This window comes from Dendropsophus ebraccatus, chromosome 2 (assembly GCF_027789765.1).
Source record: "Dendropsophus ebraccatus isolate aDenEbr1 chromosome 2, aDenEbr1.pat, whole genome shotgun sequence".
Taxonomy (NCBI): domain Eukaryota; kingdom Metazoa; phylum Chordata; class Amphibia; order Anura; family Hylidae; genus Dendropsophus; species Dendropsophus ebraccatus.
The window spans coordinates 99,355,594-99,369,813 of NC_091455.1; the positions used below are offsets into that span (position 1 = coordinate 99,355,594).

Consider the following 14,220-nt stretch of genomic DNA (forward strand, 5'->3'; position numbering starts at 1 on the left):
CTGCAGCCCACCCCATTAACCCCCCGGCCGCCGGAGCTGATACTTCACCTGATCCCCGCTCCGGTGGTTCCCAGTGTCTTCAGCAAGCCGGAGCGGGGACCAGGTGAAGTATATGCTCCAGCCAGCCGCCCGCCCGCAGCCCCTTTAACACCTCCCGCAGCATATACTTCACCTGGTCCCCACTCCGGCTTGTTGAAGACACCGGGAACCGCCGGAGCCGGGATCAGGTGAAGTATCAGCTCCGGCGGCTGGGGGGTTAATGGGGTGGGCTGCAGACAAACTCGCAGCAGGGATGTACATCCCTGCTGCGTGTTTGTCTGCCATTGAAAGTATAGGGCCGGGATCTGCAGCGAGTCTCGCTGCAAATACGCAGCAAGGGGACTCGCTGCAGATCCGCCAAGTGGGTTTGTAGCCTAAGTGAAAGGAGCGTGAAAGGCAAGATATATATATACCAATCTAGAAACATGCATCCCTCTCCCCCCATTTGGTTCTGCCCCATTTAGATAGCAATAGTGGTATGGATATAAGCATTCAGCTACCTCAGTAAAACTATTTGTTAAAGAAGCTTTTCAGGACTGTAATATTAATGGCTTATCCTGACAATCTGTCTGGGTCTGACACCTCGCACCTCTGGTGATCAGTTAGTTGAAGTGGCTGCAGGAGTCAGGGCCCATAGCATACCAGGCATAGCGTCATACATTTTCTAGTGACTGTTCCCGGTATTAAAGGGGAACTCCAGGTAGAGGATAAAAAAATGAAACTTCTGCAGAAGCATAACGCATTACTTACCTGTCTATCCCAGTTTTGAAACTCCCAAAAATCCATTTGTTGGGGGGGGGGGGGGGTTTGCTCTTTTTTGTGTTTCTGTTCTTCTTGGTTTGGCATTTCCCAGAATGCAATGCTTTCCCTCATGTGATCATCACAGCCCCCACCCATTACAATAAGTAAAATTAGTGCAGCAGCTGCTTCTGTTCGGTGACAGATGGTGAAACAGTCAGGGGATTGGGTTATCCAGCCAAGCCTCCTGTGACATCACATCCTGCCCCCGATATGCATCCCATGGGGGCCACAAACCGTTGTATATATAGCGCAACAGAGACCTCCAATGTGCACAGTAACCAAAATATGAACACAAGTTAGTTAGATTACACCTGCATAAGACGTAGCTCAACCGCCTCCATATCGCATCAGTCTGAATCAAGGCATACGCTGTAGATGAAGATGTAACAAACAATGGTACAAAAGAAATGAAGAAAAGAGGCCGATATTGTAGTCATCCAAGGTGTAGTGTCCCTCCACTTTCACTGATAATTGCTTGAAAATCAAACTGAAATATAAAGAAGAACAGAATAAATGTCCATCATAGGGTAGGTAAGTATCATAGTACATGAATTGGTTATCAAAGACTAAACGGAGGATATTACAGTAAGTGTGGTCATACAACTGAGAAACTACCATTCTATTTATAGTACCTAGGAGTTATTTTAAAGTTGTTTTTTTTTGCAGAAATCAATAGTCCAGGCAATTTTAGAAACTTTGTTAATGGGTTTATTAGCCAAATATGCCATTATCTGCATTTAAAAAGCCTTCCCCCCCCCTCTTTTTTTTCCATCCACTGCAAAAAATCAGGAAATTGTGACTTGTTGCATCAGACGTACCCAGTCTGTTCTAGGGAGGGGGGAGGGGGGAGGAGGGAGTTAGCCAACAGCAGAAAGCTGAGAACAAAGGGATTACAGGCATGGAGCTGGGTGAATGCTGTAATCAGAGCTTAGAGAGGTCAGTGGTGACTGTCAGAGGAGATAAAGGGCGATGTATTTGTAGATTAACTCTTTGTTGTCCTGTTTTGGTCTTTTATTTAGCTCTCTCCATAGGAGAACAATGAAGACAGGGGGGAGAGCTTCAAACTGCTTTTTCATGATAAAAATGCATTTTTCACGACAGTGACACTTTAAGAGAATTAAAGGTATGGATCCATTGCAGCTCCTTTCTTTTTAGTATTGCTAATCTATCTCCACCCCTCCGTGGTGGCAGAACTCGCTCCAAGATAATGGCTCTTAGGTCACTTTCCTTATGATGAAATTCTTAAAAATGTTTTGGAACGGGCAGATCAGACCTCTCTTTGTGTATAGTGTATCTATGTTGTATAATTCTCGTTTTAAAGTCCAGAGTAGTTTCACCAATATAAAATAGATTACAAGGGCATAGTAGTACATAGATTACCCAGTGGCTGGTTAATAAAGCTTATCAAAGGAGAAATCCCATGGAGAAAAAAAAAAAAAAAAAAGGGAGGCTGGGGGTGTGTGGGAAAATAATAAAGTACACTTACCCAACACCGTGCCACTATAACACTGCTCTTACTGCTCTCAAATAGCTCTGGCTTCTGCTGCAGTGCCATGACCCTGCTGATTGCCCGCCCCCGCCAGTCACTGACTGCAACAATGTCCCACCCCAGCCACGGACTGTGTTGTTGCAGCTGCAGAAAGCTGGTGGCTGTCAGAGATCAGATAGGCAGTGTTGCAGGGGTACAGGGATGGGTAAGTATACTTTACTATGTTCCCACACACCCCTGCCTGCTTGTGTTTTTTTTTATTTTCGTGGGACTTCTCCTTTAACCCTTAGACGACCCAGGGCGTATAGTTACGCCATGGAAGTCTGTCCCCAGACGACCTAGGGCGTAACTGTACGCCCTGGGTGTTTCTCACGCTATGAAGCGTGCTCCGGAGCGGAGCGCGCTTCATAGCAGGTGGGGGCCGGCTGCAATCAGCAGCCGGGACCTCACCGGTAATGACACGCTGCAGCGATCGCGCTGCCGCGTGTCATTAACTCCTTAAACGCCGCGATCGCGTCGCGACCGCGGCGTTTAAGTGTAAGTGACAGGGGGAGTCCCCTGTCACTTACCGATCGGGACCCCCGCAGTGTGACAGCGGGGGTCCCGATCGGTAAAACGGGCCGCCGGAGCTCTCTCACCTGCCTCCGTGCGGTCCGATCGGCGCTCTGGTCACTGAGCCTGCACAGGCAGGCTCAATGAGCAGAGCACCGATAACACTGATCAATGCTATGTCTATGGCATAGCAATGATCAGTGTATAAATCAAAGTAGTGAATGTAAAAGTCCCCCAAAGGGACTTCAAATGTGTAAAAAAAAAAAAAGTTAAAAACACTAACACACTACCCCAAAACCCCTCCCCCAATAAAAGTTGAAATCACCCCCCTTTCCCATTATATAAATAAAACATATAAAAATAAATAAATAGATAAACATATAATATACCGTAGCGTGCGGAATTGTCCGATCTATTAAAATATAACAAGCGTCATTGCGAACGGTAAACGGCGTACACGAAAAGAGGGAAAAAAGTGCGCGGATTACCGATTTTATGTTACATTATATATATAAAAAAATTAATAAAAAGTGATCAAAACGTCCGATCTTCACAAATATGATATTAATAAAAACTAGAGATCATGGCAGAAAAAATGACACCCCATACAGCCCCGTAGGTGAAAAAATAAAACCGTTATAAGCGTCACAATAGTCCCATTTTATTTATAATTAATTGCCAAAAAAAAGGATTTCATTTAAAAAAAATATATAACATTAGAGAATCTGTGTAAACCTGCATATGGTTGTGTTCGGACTGACCTATAGAATAATAGTATCATGTCGCTTTTACCATATAGTGCATTACGTAGACACAGGAACCCCCCAAACGTTACCATATTGCATTCTTTTTTGCGATTTCACCAATTTATATCTTCATAAATAATATATTTGGAATTCCATCATACATGTTATGGTAAAATGAATGACGCCATTACAAAGTACAACTATTCCTGTAACAAATAAGCCCTTACATGGCCTGTAGATAAAAAACTGAAAGTGCTAGAGCTCTTAGAAGGGGAGGAGGGAAAAACGGAAACACTAAGATCAAAATTTGCGCGGTCCACTGGGTCATTTTGGGCCTGGTCCTCAAAGGGTTAAAGATAACTATTCATTAATGAGCGCTCCTCCTGCTTCCCCCCTCCTCTAACACCAACGATTCATATGCTGCCTTGTATTCATGCAGGTTCATGGTGGTCCATCCATTACTGGTGAAAAAGGCAAAAGCATCACTTGCCATATTTATTCACTTGCCATAGGTATTTTTTGCCAACAATGCTTCCACTCGCAGTGCCATTGTAAAAGTTGTTAACCTCAATAATCATTATCTGTAACCACCCATGTAGCTATAATGCATATGATAACCACATTACTGACCTGTCCATCAGTACCTTCCAGATGAGGCTGACAGTAGGGCTGGGCAATATGGGCCAAAATCAATATCGCGGTTTATCGCACATGTAGCCGCGGTGACGATAACTGAACGATAATTATGACACGCCCCTTTTTACAAACCACACCCACTTGCCATGCCAAACTGGCGATATCAAAAAAGTAAAAAAGAACTCACTCAGCAGCAACCCGTGGTTAGTCTATTATCATTATTATTATCATTACCATTTGTCATTATTTGGGGATGTATGACTATAGAGGGGGGGCCGACAGGGGTGTATGACTGTACAGGGGGGGCCGACAGGGGTGTATGACTGTACAGGGGGGGGCCGACAGGGGTGTATGACTGTACAGGGGGGGCCGACAGGGGTGTATGACTGTACAGGGGGGGCCGACAGGGGTGTATGACTGTACAGGGGGGGCCGACAGGGGTGTATGACTATATACAGGGAGGGCCGACAGGGGTGTATGACTATATACAGGGAGGGCCGACAGGGGTGTATGACTATATACAGGGGGGCCAACAGGGGTGTATGACTATACGGGGGGGTGACAGGGGTGTATGACTATACGGGGGGGTGACAGGGGTGTATGACTATACAGGGGGGCGCAGACAGGGGTGTATGACTATACAGGGGGGGTGTATGACTATAAAGGGAGGGGGTGGACAGGGGTGTATGACTGTACAGGGGGGGCAGACAGGGGTGTATGACTGTACAGGGGGGGCAGACAGGGGTGTATGACTGTACAGGGGGGCAGGGGTGTATGACTGTACAGGGGGGGATAGGGGTGTATGACTGTACAGGGGGGATAGTGGTGTATGACTGTACAGGGGGGGATAGGGGTGTATGACTGTACAGGGGGGGATAGGGGTGTATGACTGTACAGGGGGGGCAGGGGTCTATAACTGTACAGGGGGGGGGCAGGGGTGTATGACTGTACAGGGGGGGCAGACAGGGGTGTATGACTGTACAGGGGGGGCAGACAGGGGTGTATGACTGTACAGGGGGGGCAGGGTGTATGACTGTACAGGGGGGGCAGGGGTGTATGACTGTACAGGGGGGGATAGGGGTGTATGACTGTACAGGGGGGGATAGGGGTGTATGACTGTACAGGGGGGGATAGGGGTGTATGACTGTACAGGGGGGGATAGGGGTGTATGACTGTACAGGGGGGGATAGGGGTGTATGACTGTACAGGGGGGGCAGGGGTCTATGACTGTACAGGGGGGGGCAGGGGTCTATGACTGTAGTTCCCTCATTAACAGTACAGGAGTGTAGCATAGGAGGAGGAGTTAATGGGCTTCAGCAGGCAGGATAAGCTATAGGAGACATTGCTGTGTGTGACATCCTGCTTGCTGCAGCACATCCATTCCTCCTATGCTAGACTCCTGTACTGTTAATGAGGGAACTACAGGACAGCTGCCGCCAAGTGCTGCTCCTCCAGCTCCAGCTCTGAAATGCCAGCGTCCCGGCACACACACGTGCAGCGCTCGCCGGCCGGATGTGGGGGGCGCTCAGATAGGACCGGACCGGTAGGGGCCTCGGACGGGTGAGGAGAGGTGGTGAGGCCTCGGACGGGACGGGACCGGACCAGTGGGGTGGGGGCCTTGGACATGTGAGGTGGGACCGGACGGGTGGGGAGAGCGAGCGCTTGGACGGGACTTGCGGGGGGCGGGAGGTAAGCTTTTGCTGCTGCCCCTCCTCCTCCTCCTCCCGCTTTGATGCCGGCGTCCCTGCACATAACGTGCAGCGCTAATGCCGGGCGGCGCGCATGTGTGCTCTGACGGGACAGGAAGTACAAAAATACCGCAGATACCGTCCTGGCTAAGTTGAGGGCGGTTAACCGACGCCAGTGACGGTATCGGTATTTTTGCGGTATACCGCCCAGCTCTAGCTGACAGTGATCCAGATCATGTCCTTTATTTCCAAGAGGGTTATCTATACAGTTTTGGTGCTTGTTCGCTTTGTGAACAGTGAGCACTTTAGCCAGTAATGTATCCATGCTGTACAAGAGTAGTATATCTTCAGTTTTGATTTACGTTACCCTGCTGCAAAAGCAGCTGATCTGCAAAGCATCCAGTGTGTTTCTGAGTAAAGTAATATGCAAAAAAAAAAAAAGAAATTTGTGCTTAGGACTGCTATTAGTAACCAAAAGGAAAGAATGGTAAAGATAGTATGTACTCGCTGTGGTTTGTAACCATGCGTGTGACACTGACTACATGCCTACTTGGAGAGGGGCTTTGCTTCAACCCCACCATGTGGAGTGAGTACATACTATCTTAATTTCTTTTTTTGCATATTACTTTATTGTGAGTACACCACTGTCTGCTGGACCATTGGGATACAGATTCGCTGGCTCTCCCAGAGGGATATCACATAGTGATGGATACATAATTAGTTTTTACCTGGCTTTTGGTGACGTGGTGGATTTATTCACCCATTGTCACCCGGTGAGTGGAATTTACATTTGCCATTTTTTTATCTACACGAGCACTGCCCTTGGTTACTTCCTTCTCTGTGTGTTTCTGTGGGTATTGTCCTATTTTGTCATTAAAGGGAACCAGTCACCGGGGACGCGGGCACAAAGCCCACCCGACCCCCGGTGCAGCCCCCGGATACTTACCCTTTCCGACGAGTCCCGTTCCTGGAGCCTGTCCCGGGACGAAGATATCAGCGCCCGAAGCCATGTGCGCGCCACTGAGGTGTGTCCGATGCCCATAGAGAATGACTGGAGCCGTCATTATATATGGGCGTCAGACTCATCTCAGCGGTGTGCACGGCTTCGGGCGCTGATATATTCGTCCCAGGACCGCTACTCGTCGGAAAGGGTAAGTATCCGGGGGCTGCAACGGTTGGTCGGGCAGGCTCTGTGCCCGCGTCCCCGGAGACAGATTCCCTTTAATAGCGGTACTTGTGACAGTAGTGGAAAGCCAGATAGTTAAATTTCTGCTATTGTTGAAGGTATGGTATTTGGTATTACTTGTAGCAGTGCAGGAGATTGCCATCTGCTACGTCACAGCCAAATAGTTGAAGTGAAACCAGCAGCAGCCAACTTTATTTCACGTTACCTGTTGATTTTAGATTTTGAAAATTATAACGACAGTGACACTTTAAGATTATGACATGTGAGAAGATGAGATTTTATGCCATGAAGAAATTCAAGGCAGTTGGTCATTTTGCCTAGAATGATACGGTGGCATAATACAGGCAGTGTTTTCATCCAAAATAGACCATCATATGGTATCCCAACAGATTGAAACTATCTAAAGTGCAGTAGTTAATCTAAGAAAAGGAAGACTTTCTCAGTGTCAGTTGTATCCAGAGCACCATTTGGTGCTCATAGTGACCATCTAAAGATTTTATATGAGTAAGAAAAAAAAAGACAGCCTTTTTATAACAATAACTGTACGTACGAAATATAGAGACTCAGATAAGTATGTGAACTAGTACTAACCTCAAGTTTTTACTAGCACTCTATAAACCTTTTTTTCAGAAATTAAAACAAGGATGAATTCTGAGCTATATTGGACCACTGAAGGAATGTATACTTTGCATACTGAAGAATCTTTGGATGACATTTATGGTTTGGGTTTTTGGAGGGAGACAAGTGCTGCCATGAGCGCTCTTCTATGCTCGCATGAGCTCCATCCCATCAAGAATATATCAGGGCACATAGTGAGAAGGTGGGATATTATGCTGTGATAATATGGATCATCATTTTTTGCATACAGGGAAAATACAGAATTTTGCAATGATTTAAAGCAAATGTATCATCAGGTACATTGCTTTAAGATTTTTACATCAATAGACTGGCGCTGGCGCGGGGATGCCTGTGCTGTGGTCTTTTTTCGGAACCACCCAAGCATGGCGCTGGTGTATTCCAAGGCACTGGCCCGGCCTGAAGCACTGGAGGCGGGACCACCGGCCATCAGCGTGATAATCTCCTCTCTGTGACGTGGTTCCATTAGAATCAATAGAGCCGCGTCATAGAGGGGAGGGCAGACTGGGGGCAGGCGGCCCGGGACAGTGGCCAGGAATACACCAGCGCTCTGCGCGGGAACCATGCTGCTGTTCAAAAAAAGGCCCATTGCACCGGCATCCTTTGTCACCACCGAATTAAAGGAGAAGTCTGGCAAAAATGTTAAAGTATTGTATCGCCGCCAAAAAGTTATACAAATCACCGATATACAGTACACTTATTACGGGAAATGCTTATAAAGTGCTTTTTTCCCTGCACTTACTACTGCATCAAGGCTTCACTTCCTGGATAACATGGTGATGTCACGACCAGACTCCCAGAGCTGTGCGGGCTGTGGCTGCTGGAGAGGATGATGGCAGAGGGATGCTCAGTGTCCCTCCAGTGCCCTGTGTCCCTCAGTGTCCCCCTGCCATCATCCTCTTCAGCAGCCACAGCTCTAGGAGTCAGGTTGTGACATCACCATTTTATCCAGGAAGTGAGGCCTTGATGCAGTAGTAAGTGCAGGGATAAAAAGCACTTTATAAGCATTTCCCGTAATAAGTGTATATTGGGGATTTGTATAACTTTAGTGGGGCAATACAATACTAAACATTTTCGACAGACTTCTCCTTTAAATTTACATGTCAGTAGCTGGTCTTATTTTGATGGACTTTAGTATTCTCAGAAGCTCCCCGAATCTTGTTTGCATAGAATTAATTTTACATTTGGATGTACAGTAGAGTGATGACCAAGGTTATAAAAGTAAGTGTTCTTGAACGTCTGTTTGATCTTGCGTTAAACTCTCAGATGATGAAGGATTGCCATGCTCAAAAAAGCATTTCTTCAATACAGTATTTTTTCTGGCCTAGCAACAAACGGATACCAGGCAACAGTTATTATAACATATAACTGCCTCCCCCATCTTAAAAGCTGCATAATTAGATTTTTTTTGTTAATGATGTAAAATTTTGTAATAGTACAGTGAATTACCTGCCTCTCTGTGTACCATTCCCTGCCGAGTTGCCCCCCTCTCTGTAACTTTCCATTGCTGGCCTTGTGCAGGAATTCTGGCCTTGTAAAGGGTCGTTAGCAATAAAAGCCTCTGCCATCCTTCGCCATCCTTCAATGGTTAGCTGCCCTGTTCTTTTATGATACCCTCCCCTGTTACTTTGACCCTGAGCAATAAGATCCTTTTGGTACCAGTACTCTGCAAATGTGTTCTAAACTCTCTATCCTTTCTAAATTAAGCCACCTTGTTTATTGGACATGATTATTTGAGTGCTGTCTATCCTAACCTCAATCTCTCCCCCATAGTGCTTATAACTCCTCCTGTTTGGACCTCTGTCTGCCCCACTACATTTTTTGTTTGTTGTCTTGGAACTGAGGATTGGTGACCTCTATCCATCAGAATCGTCCATTGCTAATGGAAAATACTTCAGTGATAGCCACCTGGAGATTTACTGTGGCCTCCCTGAGATTTTCCTGGCCTAGCCCCATGCCAAATAAATTAATAACCTTGTGACCTAGTGGCATAGGTGGTATTGAGGTATAGGTGCAACAAAGAATCATTTCTAAAATAATCAATGATATTTGTCAGCATGACACAGCTATGTTTGGTGAACTGTAAAAGGAGCATTATACTTTCCAACTGCAGATAATATAATTATTGTAGTGGCTCTGTAGGTGAAGTTCCAAATTCAGAATATGCTGAGATTTGATGCATGTCATTTTAGATTCTCTTATTGGATGGCCCGATGCTTGCTGTAAACAAGTGACAATCTTATAGCCTCTGTAAGCAAGCGCCAATCTATATCGAGCTTGGAGGCCCGATGAGCATAGTTAGTCGGCTGATAAAAAGCCCTTAGTTAGCCCAGACTACAAATTTATTAGCATTAAATGAAATACCCCTATTGCCTCCAAAAATATTTTTTCCTTATGACTCTGTCTATAATGCAGATGTTTAGCAGGGTCCTCACACAGGAGATCGTATGTAGCTTTCTGTATGCTTACATACAAGTGAATCTCAATAAATTCTCAAGTTATTTTTTTTTTCAGTAATTTAAATTAAAAAAGCTAAACACCTATATTATATAGTAATTACGAACAGAGTGAACTTTTTTCTAGTGTTTATTTATGTTAATGATTACAGCTTACAGCCAAATAAAACACAAGTTCCATATTATATAAGACCAATTTAAGAAAAATTTAAGAAAATTTGTACAGTAAATGCACTTAATACGTGGTCAGAGGTCCTTTTGTATGAATGGCTGCATCAATGCGGCATGGCATAGAGATGGTCAGCCTGTGGCACTACAGAGGTGTTACGGAAGCTGTGATTGCAGTCTTCAGCTCATCTGCATTGTTGGGTCTGGTATCTCTCATCTTCCTCATAACCCATAGATTAAGGGGTTAAGGTCAGATGAGTTTACTGGCCAATCAAGCACAGTGATACTGTGGTTATTAAACCAGGTATTAGATGATTATATTCATCCACTCTGGCCCCCTGAACCATAGCCTTTAGGCTTAAACATTGCTGGGTGGTTCCAGTTAATTCTATGGGCACAGTAGGCCAAGGAGGGGGGGGGAGACCGGGAGTACTGCCTGGGGGAGGAACATCGCCAGTCCAGACCAGTGCAACTCCATGTTCCGGAGTGATACAGCAGGAGGGAGGAAGGAGGAGAGGGGGAGGGAGAATTAGCTGCATTCTTCCTCACGAGACTACGGCCCCGTGAGCCCTCAAAAAAGCTTGGCGGCAGAGTATGAGCATGAAGTGCTCTAGTGTTTCCTGGTAGATGGCTGCAGTGATTTTGGTCTTGATAAAACACCGTAGACCTATAGTACCCCAGCAGATGGCTGCCCAAACCATCACACTAGACCTCAAGCAGCTTAGATTGTGCCTTTTTACTCTTCCTCCAGAGTCTGGGACCTTGTAATGCAAAATTACATTGAAATGCAAATAAAAAAAGCTTCTGACTCCATCTTCTGGCGTGCATGCACCGTTAAACAAAGGTAACAGACGTAACAGGGGGCACACACCAACACTACTCTGCCAGCACATCACTGACAGAAAACCTTTAACAAACCTATCAAGACTGCGGTTATCCTTGTTGCTTGTGCACCTTTTTCTACCACACCTTTTCCTTCTACTCAACTTTTCATCAAAGGACAAGTCCGGCAAAATTTTTTATGAAAGTATTTTATTGCCCCCAAAAGTTATACAAAACACAAATATACACTTATCATAGGAAATGCTTATAAAGTGTTTTTTCCCTGCACTTACTACTGCATCAAGGCTTTACTTCCTGGATAAAATGGTGATGTCCCGACTCCCAGAGCTGTGCGGGCTGTGGCTGCTGGAGAGGATGATGGTAGACGGATGCTCACTATCCCTCCAGAGCCCTGTGTCCCTCAGTGTGCCTCTGCCCCTCAGTGTGCCTCTGCCATCATCCTCTCCAGCAGCCACAGCCCGCGCAGCTCTGGGAGTCGGGTCGTGACATCACCATTTTATCCAGGAAGTGAAGCCTTGATGCAGTTGTAAGAGCAGGGAAAAAAACACTTTATAAGCATTTCTCGTAATAAGTGTATATTGGTGATTTGTATAACTTTTGGGGGGCAGTAAAATACTTTAATTAAAAAATTTGCCGGACTTCTCCTTTAATATCCTTTGATGCAGCACTCTGTGAACAGCCAGCTTCTTTGGCAATGACCTTTTGGGGCTTACCCTCCTATCCTTGTGGACATCTTTCAAGTCAGCAGTCTTCCCCATGATTGTGTCACCTACTGAATTTTTTTTAAATGCCTAGGAAGCCTTTGCAGGTGTTTTTGGTTAATTAGTCTAATTTTCTGAGATTAGGTTTTCCTTGACTGTATGCCATAATCCTCAACATTGATATAAAAACTGGAAAAAGTTCACTCAGTTTGTAATGACTCTATATAATACAGGGGTCCCTCAACATACCATATTAATTGGTTCCAGGATGACCATTGTATGTTGTATATTCTATGGAAAACTGGCCCAGGTAAAGAGCAGTACAGGATATGTAGTGTCACACTATACTCAGAGAATCACTACTAGACAGCCAACCAGTGCATGTACTTCACTAATACTGGGGTTTTACCGGTAAAATTGCTAGTTTCATTAGTTGATGTTATGTACATGTGCTGCAGATCCCGACTGTCTGTAGCATTATATGATGAGTCTGGTCTCAAGTTACGATGGTCCAGAAAGGAACATTTTATGTTCAAAATATTGTATCTTGAGGCCATTGTAAGTTGAGGGATCACTGTATTGTTGTTTGACTTTTTTTTATTAAATTACTAAAATAAAAAGGCTGTTTTTTCTCTGCACCATATTTATCAATGTGGCACACAATGCTTATGGGCAGTTTGCTCATTTCTATACAAAAACGTATTGCAACTTATTTTTTACTGTATGGCTACGCTTTTGTAGACAAGAAAATGAAATACAATAAAATATACATAACATACATAAACCATGACTGATATAACAGATCCATTTTGAGAACATAATCTTAGGGGTACATAGGTCCAGTATACAGTGAGATTATTTAAGCTGTTGAATGAAGAGTGCGTGAACATGAAACCTGTGACACAGCTATAGTCTGTAGCTTGGTCCTGATTAAACTTAGACTTTGCTTGGGAAAAGACGCTATTGTATTTTTGTATCATTCCTCTTTTCCTTTTCCTGCTCCTTTAATGAGTGGCAGATATAGATTTTGCTGGCTGAGGCTTTGTGTTCAAGGTTGCAGATTTCTGCCTGTATCTCGATGAGCTTAGCTGAGCAGAAGGCGTAGAGTCACGCTGTTGTCTACTTAGCTGGCCTCACAGAGAGACTGTTCAGAATTGATTATAAAAATAGTGTTTAGCTCCACTAAGGTGCTCTTACTAAATATGAGCTATTACCATCTAAGTAGAAGAGGGAAGAAAGATAGAAATCAATAAAGTATCAACAATAACATAAATGGAAACAGCTTTCTTACATGTTGTCTACACAGCATGAAATATGTGTACCATGCCAGCCACTGGCTTTTGAAGAATTATAAGATAGCTAAGGCTACGTTCACATCAGCGTTTGACCATCCGGCACCATTCCGTCTACCTTTTCCGTTTTGCAGTAAGCAAAACGGAAATTGTCGGATCCGTTAAAATCCCCATAGACTACCATGATATATTATTGTGCTCTGTTTGCATGCAATCCGTTCAAGATCCGTTTTTTTGAACGGAAGAAAAAATAGTGTTTGCAGTATTTTTCTTTCCGATTAAAAAAACGGATCACGAACGGAAAGTGCACTTCCGTTTTTTTTTTACATTGTAGTCGATGAGGACGGATCTAAAACGGAAGGTATTTCCATTCACATCCGTTTTTTTCATCCGTTTTTGCACTGAGCATGTGCAGAAGCAGCAAGAAATCAAAGAAGAAAAATAAACGGATAGAAAAACGGATGCTGACTGATGCAAACGGATGCTAACTGATGTACAAAAGTCAGGTTTTTTAAGCCAAAATACAAACGGACCATTAAAAAAAGATGAACATTTTGCAATCAGTTTGCATCAGTCTGCTCATCAGTTTATGCTCATCCATTTAATTAATATAGACGCATCCGTTAGAAACAAAGAAAAACGCTAGTGTGGCTGAGCCCTAAAGAAGATTTTCTTTTTCTGTATTCAGTCATTGGCAAGGTAATTTCTTTTCTAGCCATCATTCTGACATAATAAAAACTTAACCATATCCAGATGTTAACATTAATTGGTAAGGAATATAACTTTTACACTTAGAAACTAAATGAAACCTGTCTTACATGCATCATAACATAGAAATAATAATAAATAAATATATTATATATAGAAAGGTTAAGTAAAGACATAAATCCTTCCAGGTAAACCTATTCTCTTGTGTTGTTGAGTCCAAGCAAGGGAAACTACTTCATGTTAGGCAGCAGCCAATGCCCTTCAAAGGAAAAAGCATTC

General features: G+C 44.4%; 1 protein-coding gene across 2 annotated transcripts in view; it reads left to right on the forward strand.

The window, feature by feature from the left end:
- The window catches only part of LYRM4 (LYR motif containing 4), a 134,569-nt gene that overhangs the window by 44,674 nt on the left and 75,675 nt on the right, over window positions 1-14,220 (forward strand). Inside the window, exon 4 of one of the 2 annotated variants that reach the window (XM_069960197.1) lies at window positions 7,768-7,942. The exons of the other annotated variant lie outside the window; for it this stretch is intronic. Within the exon in view, the coding sequence (XP_069816298.1) occupies window positions 7,768-7,785 (18 nt within the window). The 3' untranslated portion in view covers window positions 7,786-7,942. Of the gene's footprint in view, window positions 1-7,767; window positions 7,943-14,220 lie in introns of those variants that run through there. 2 annotated transcript variants of the gene reach the window in all.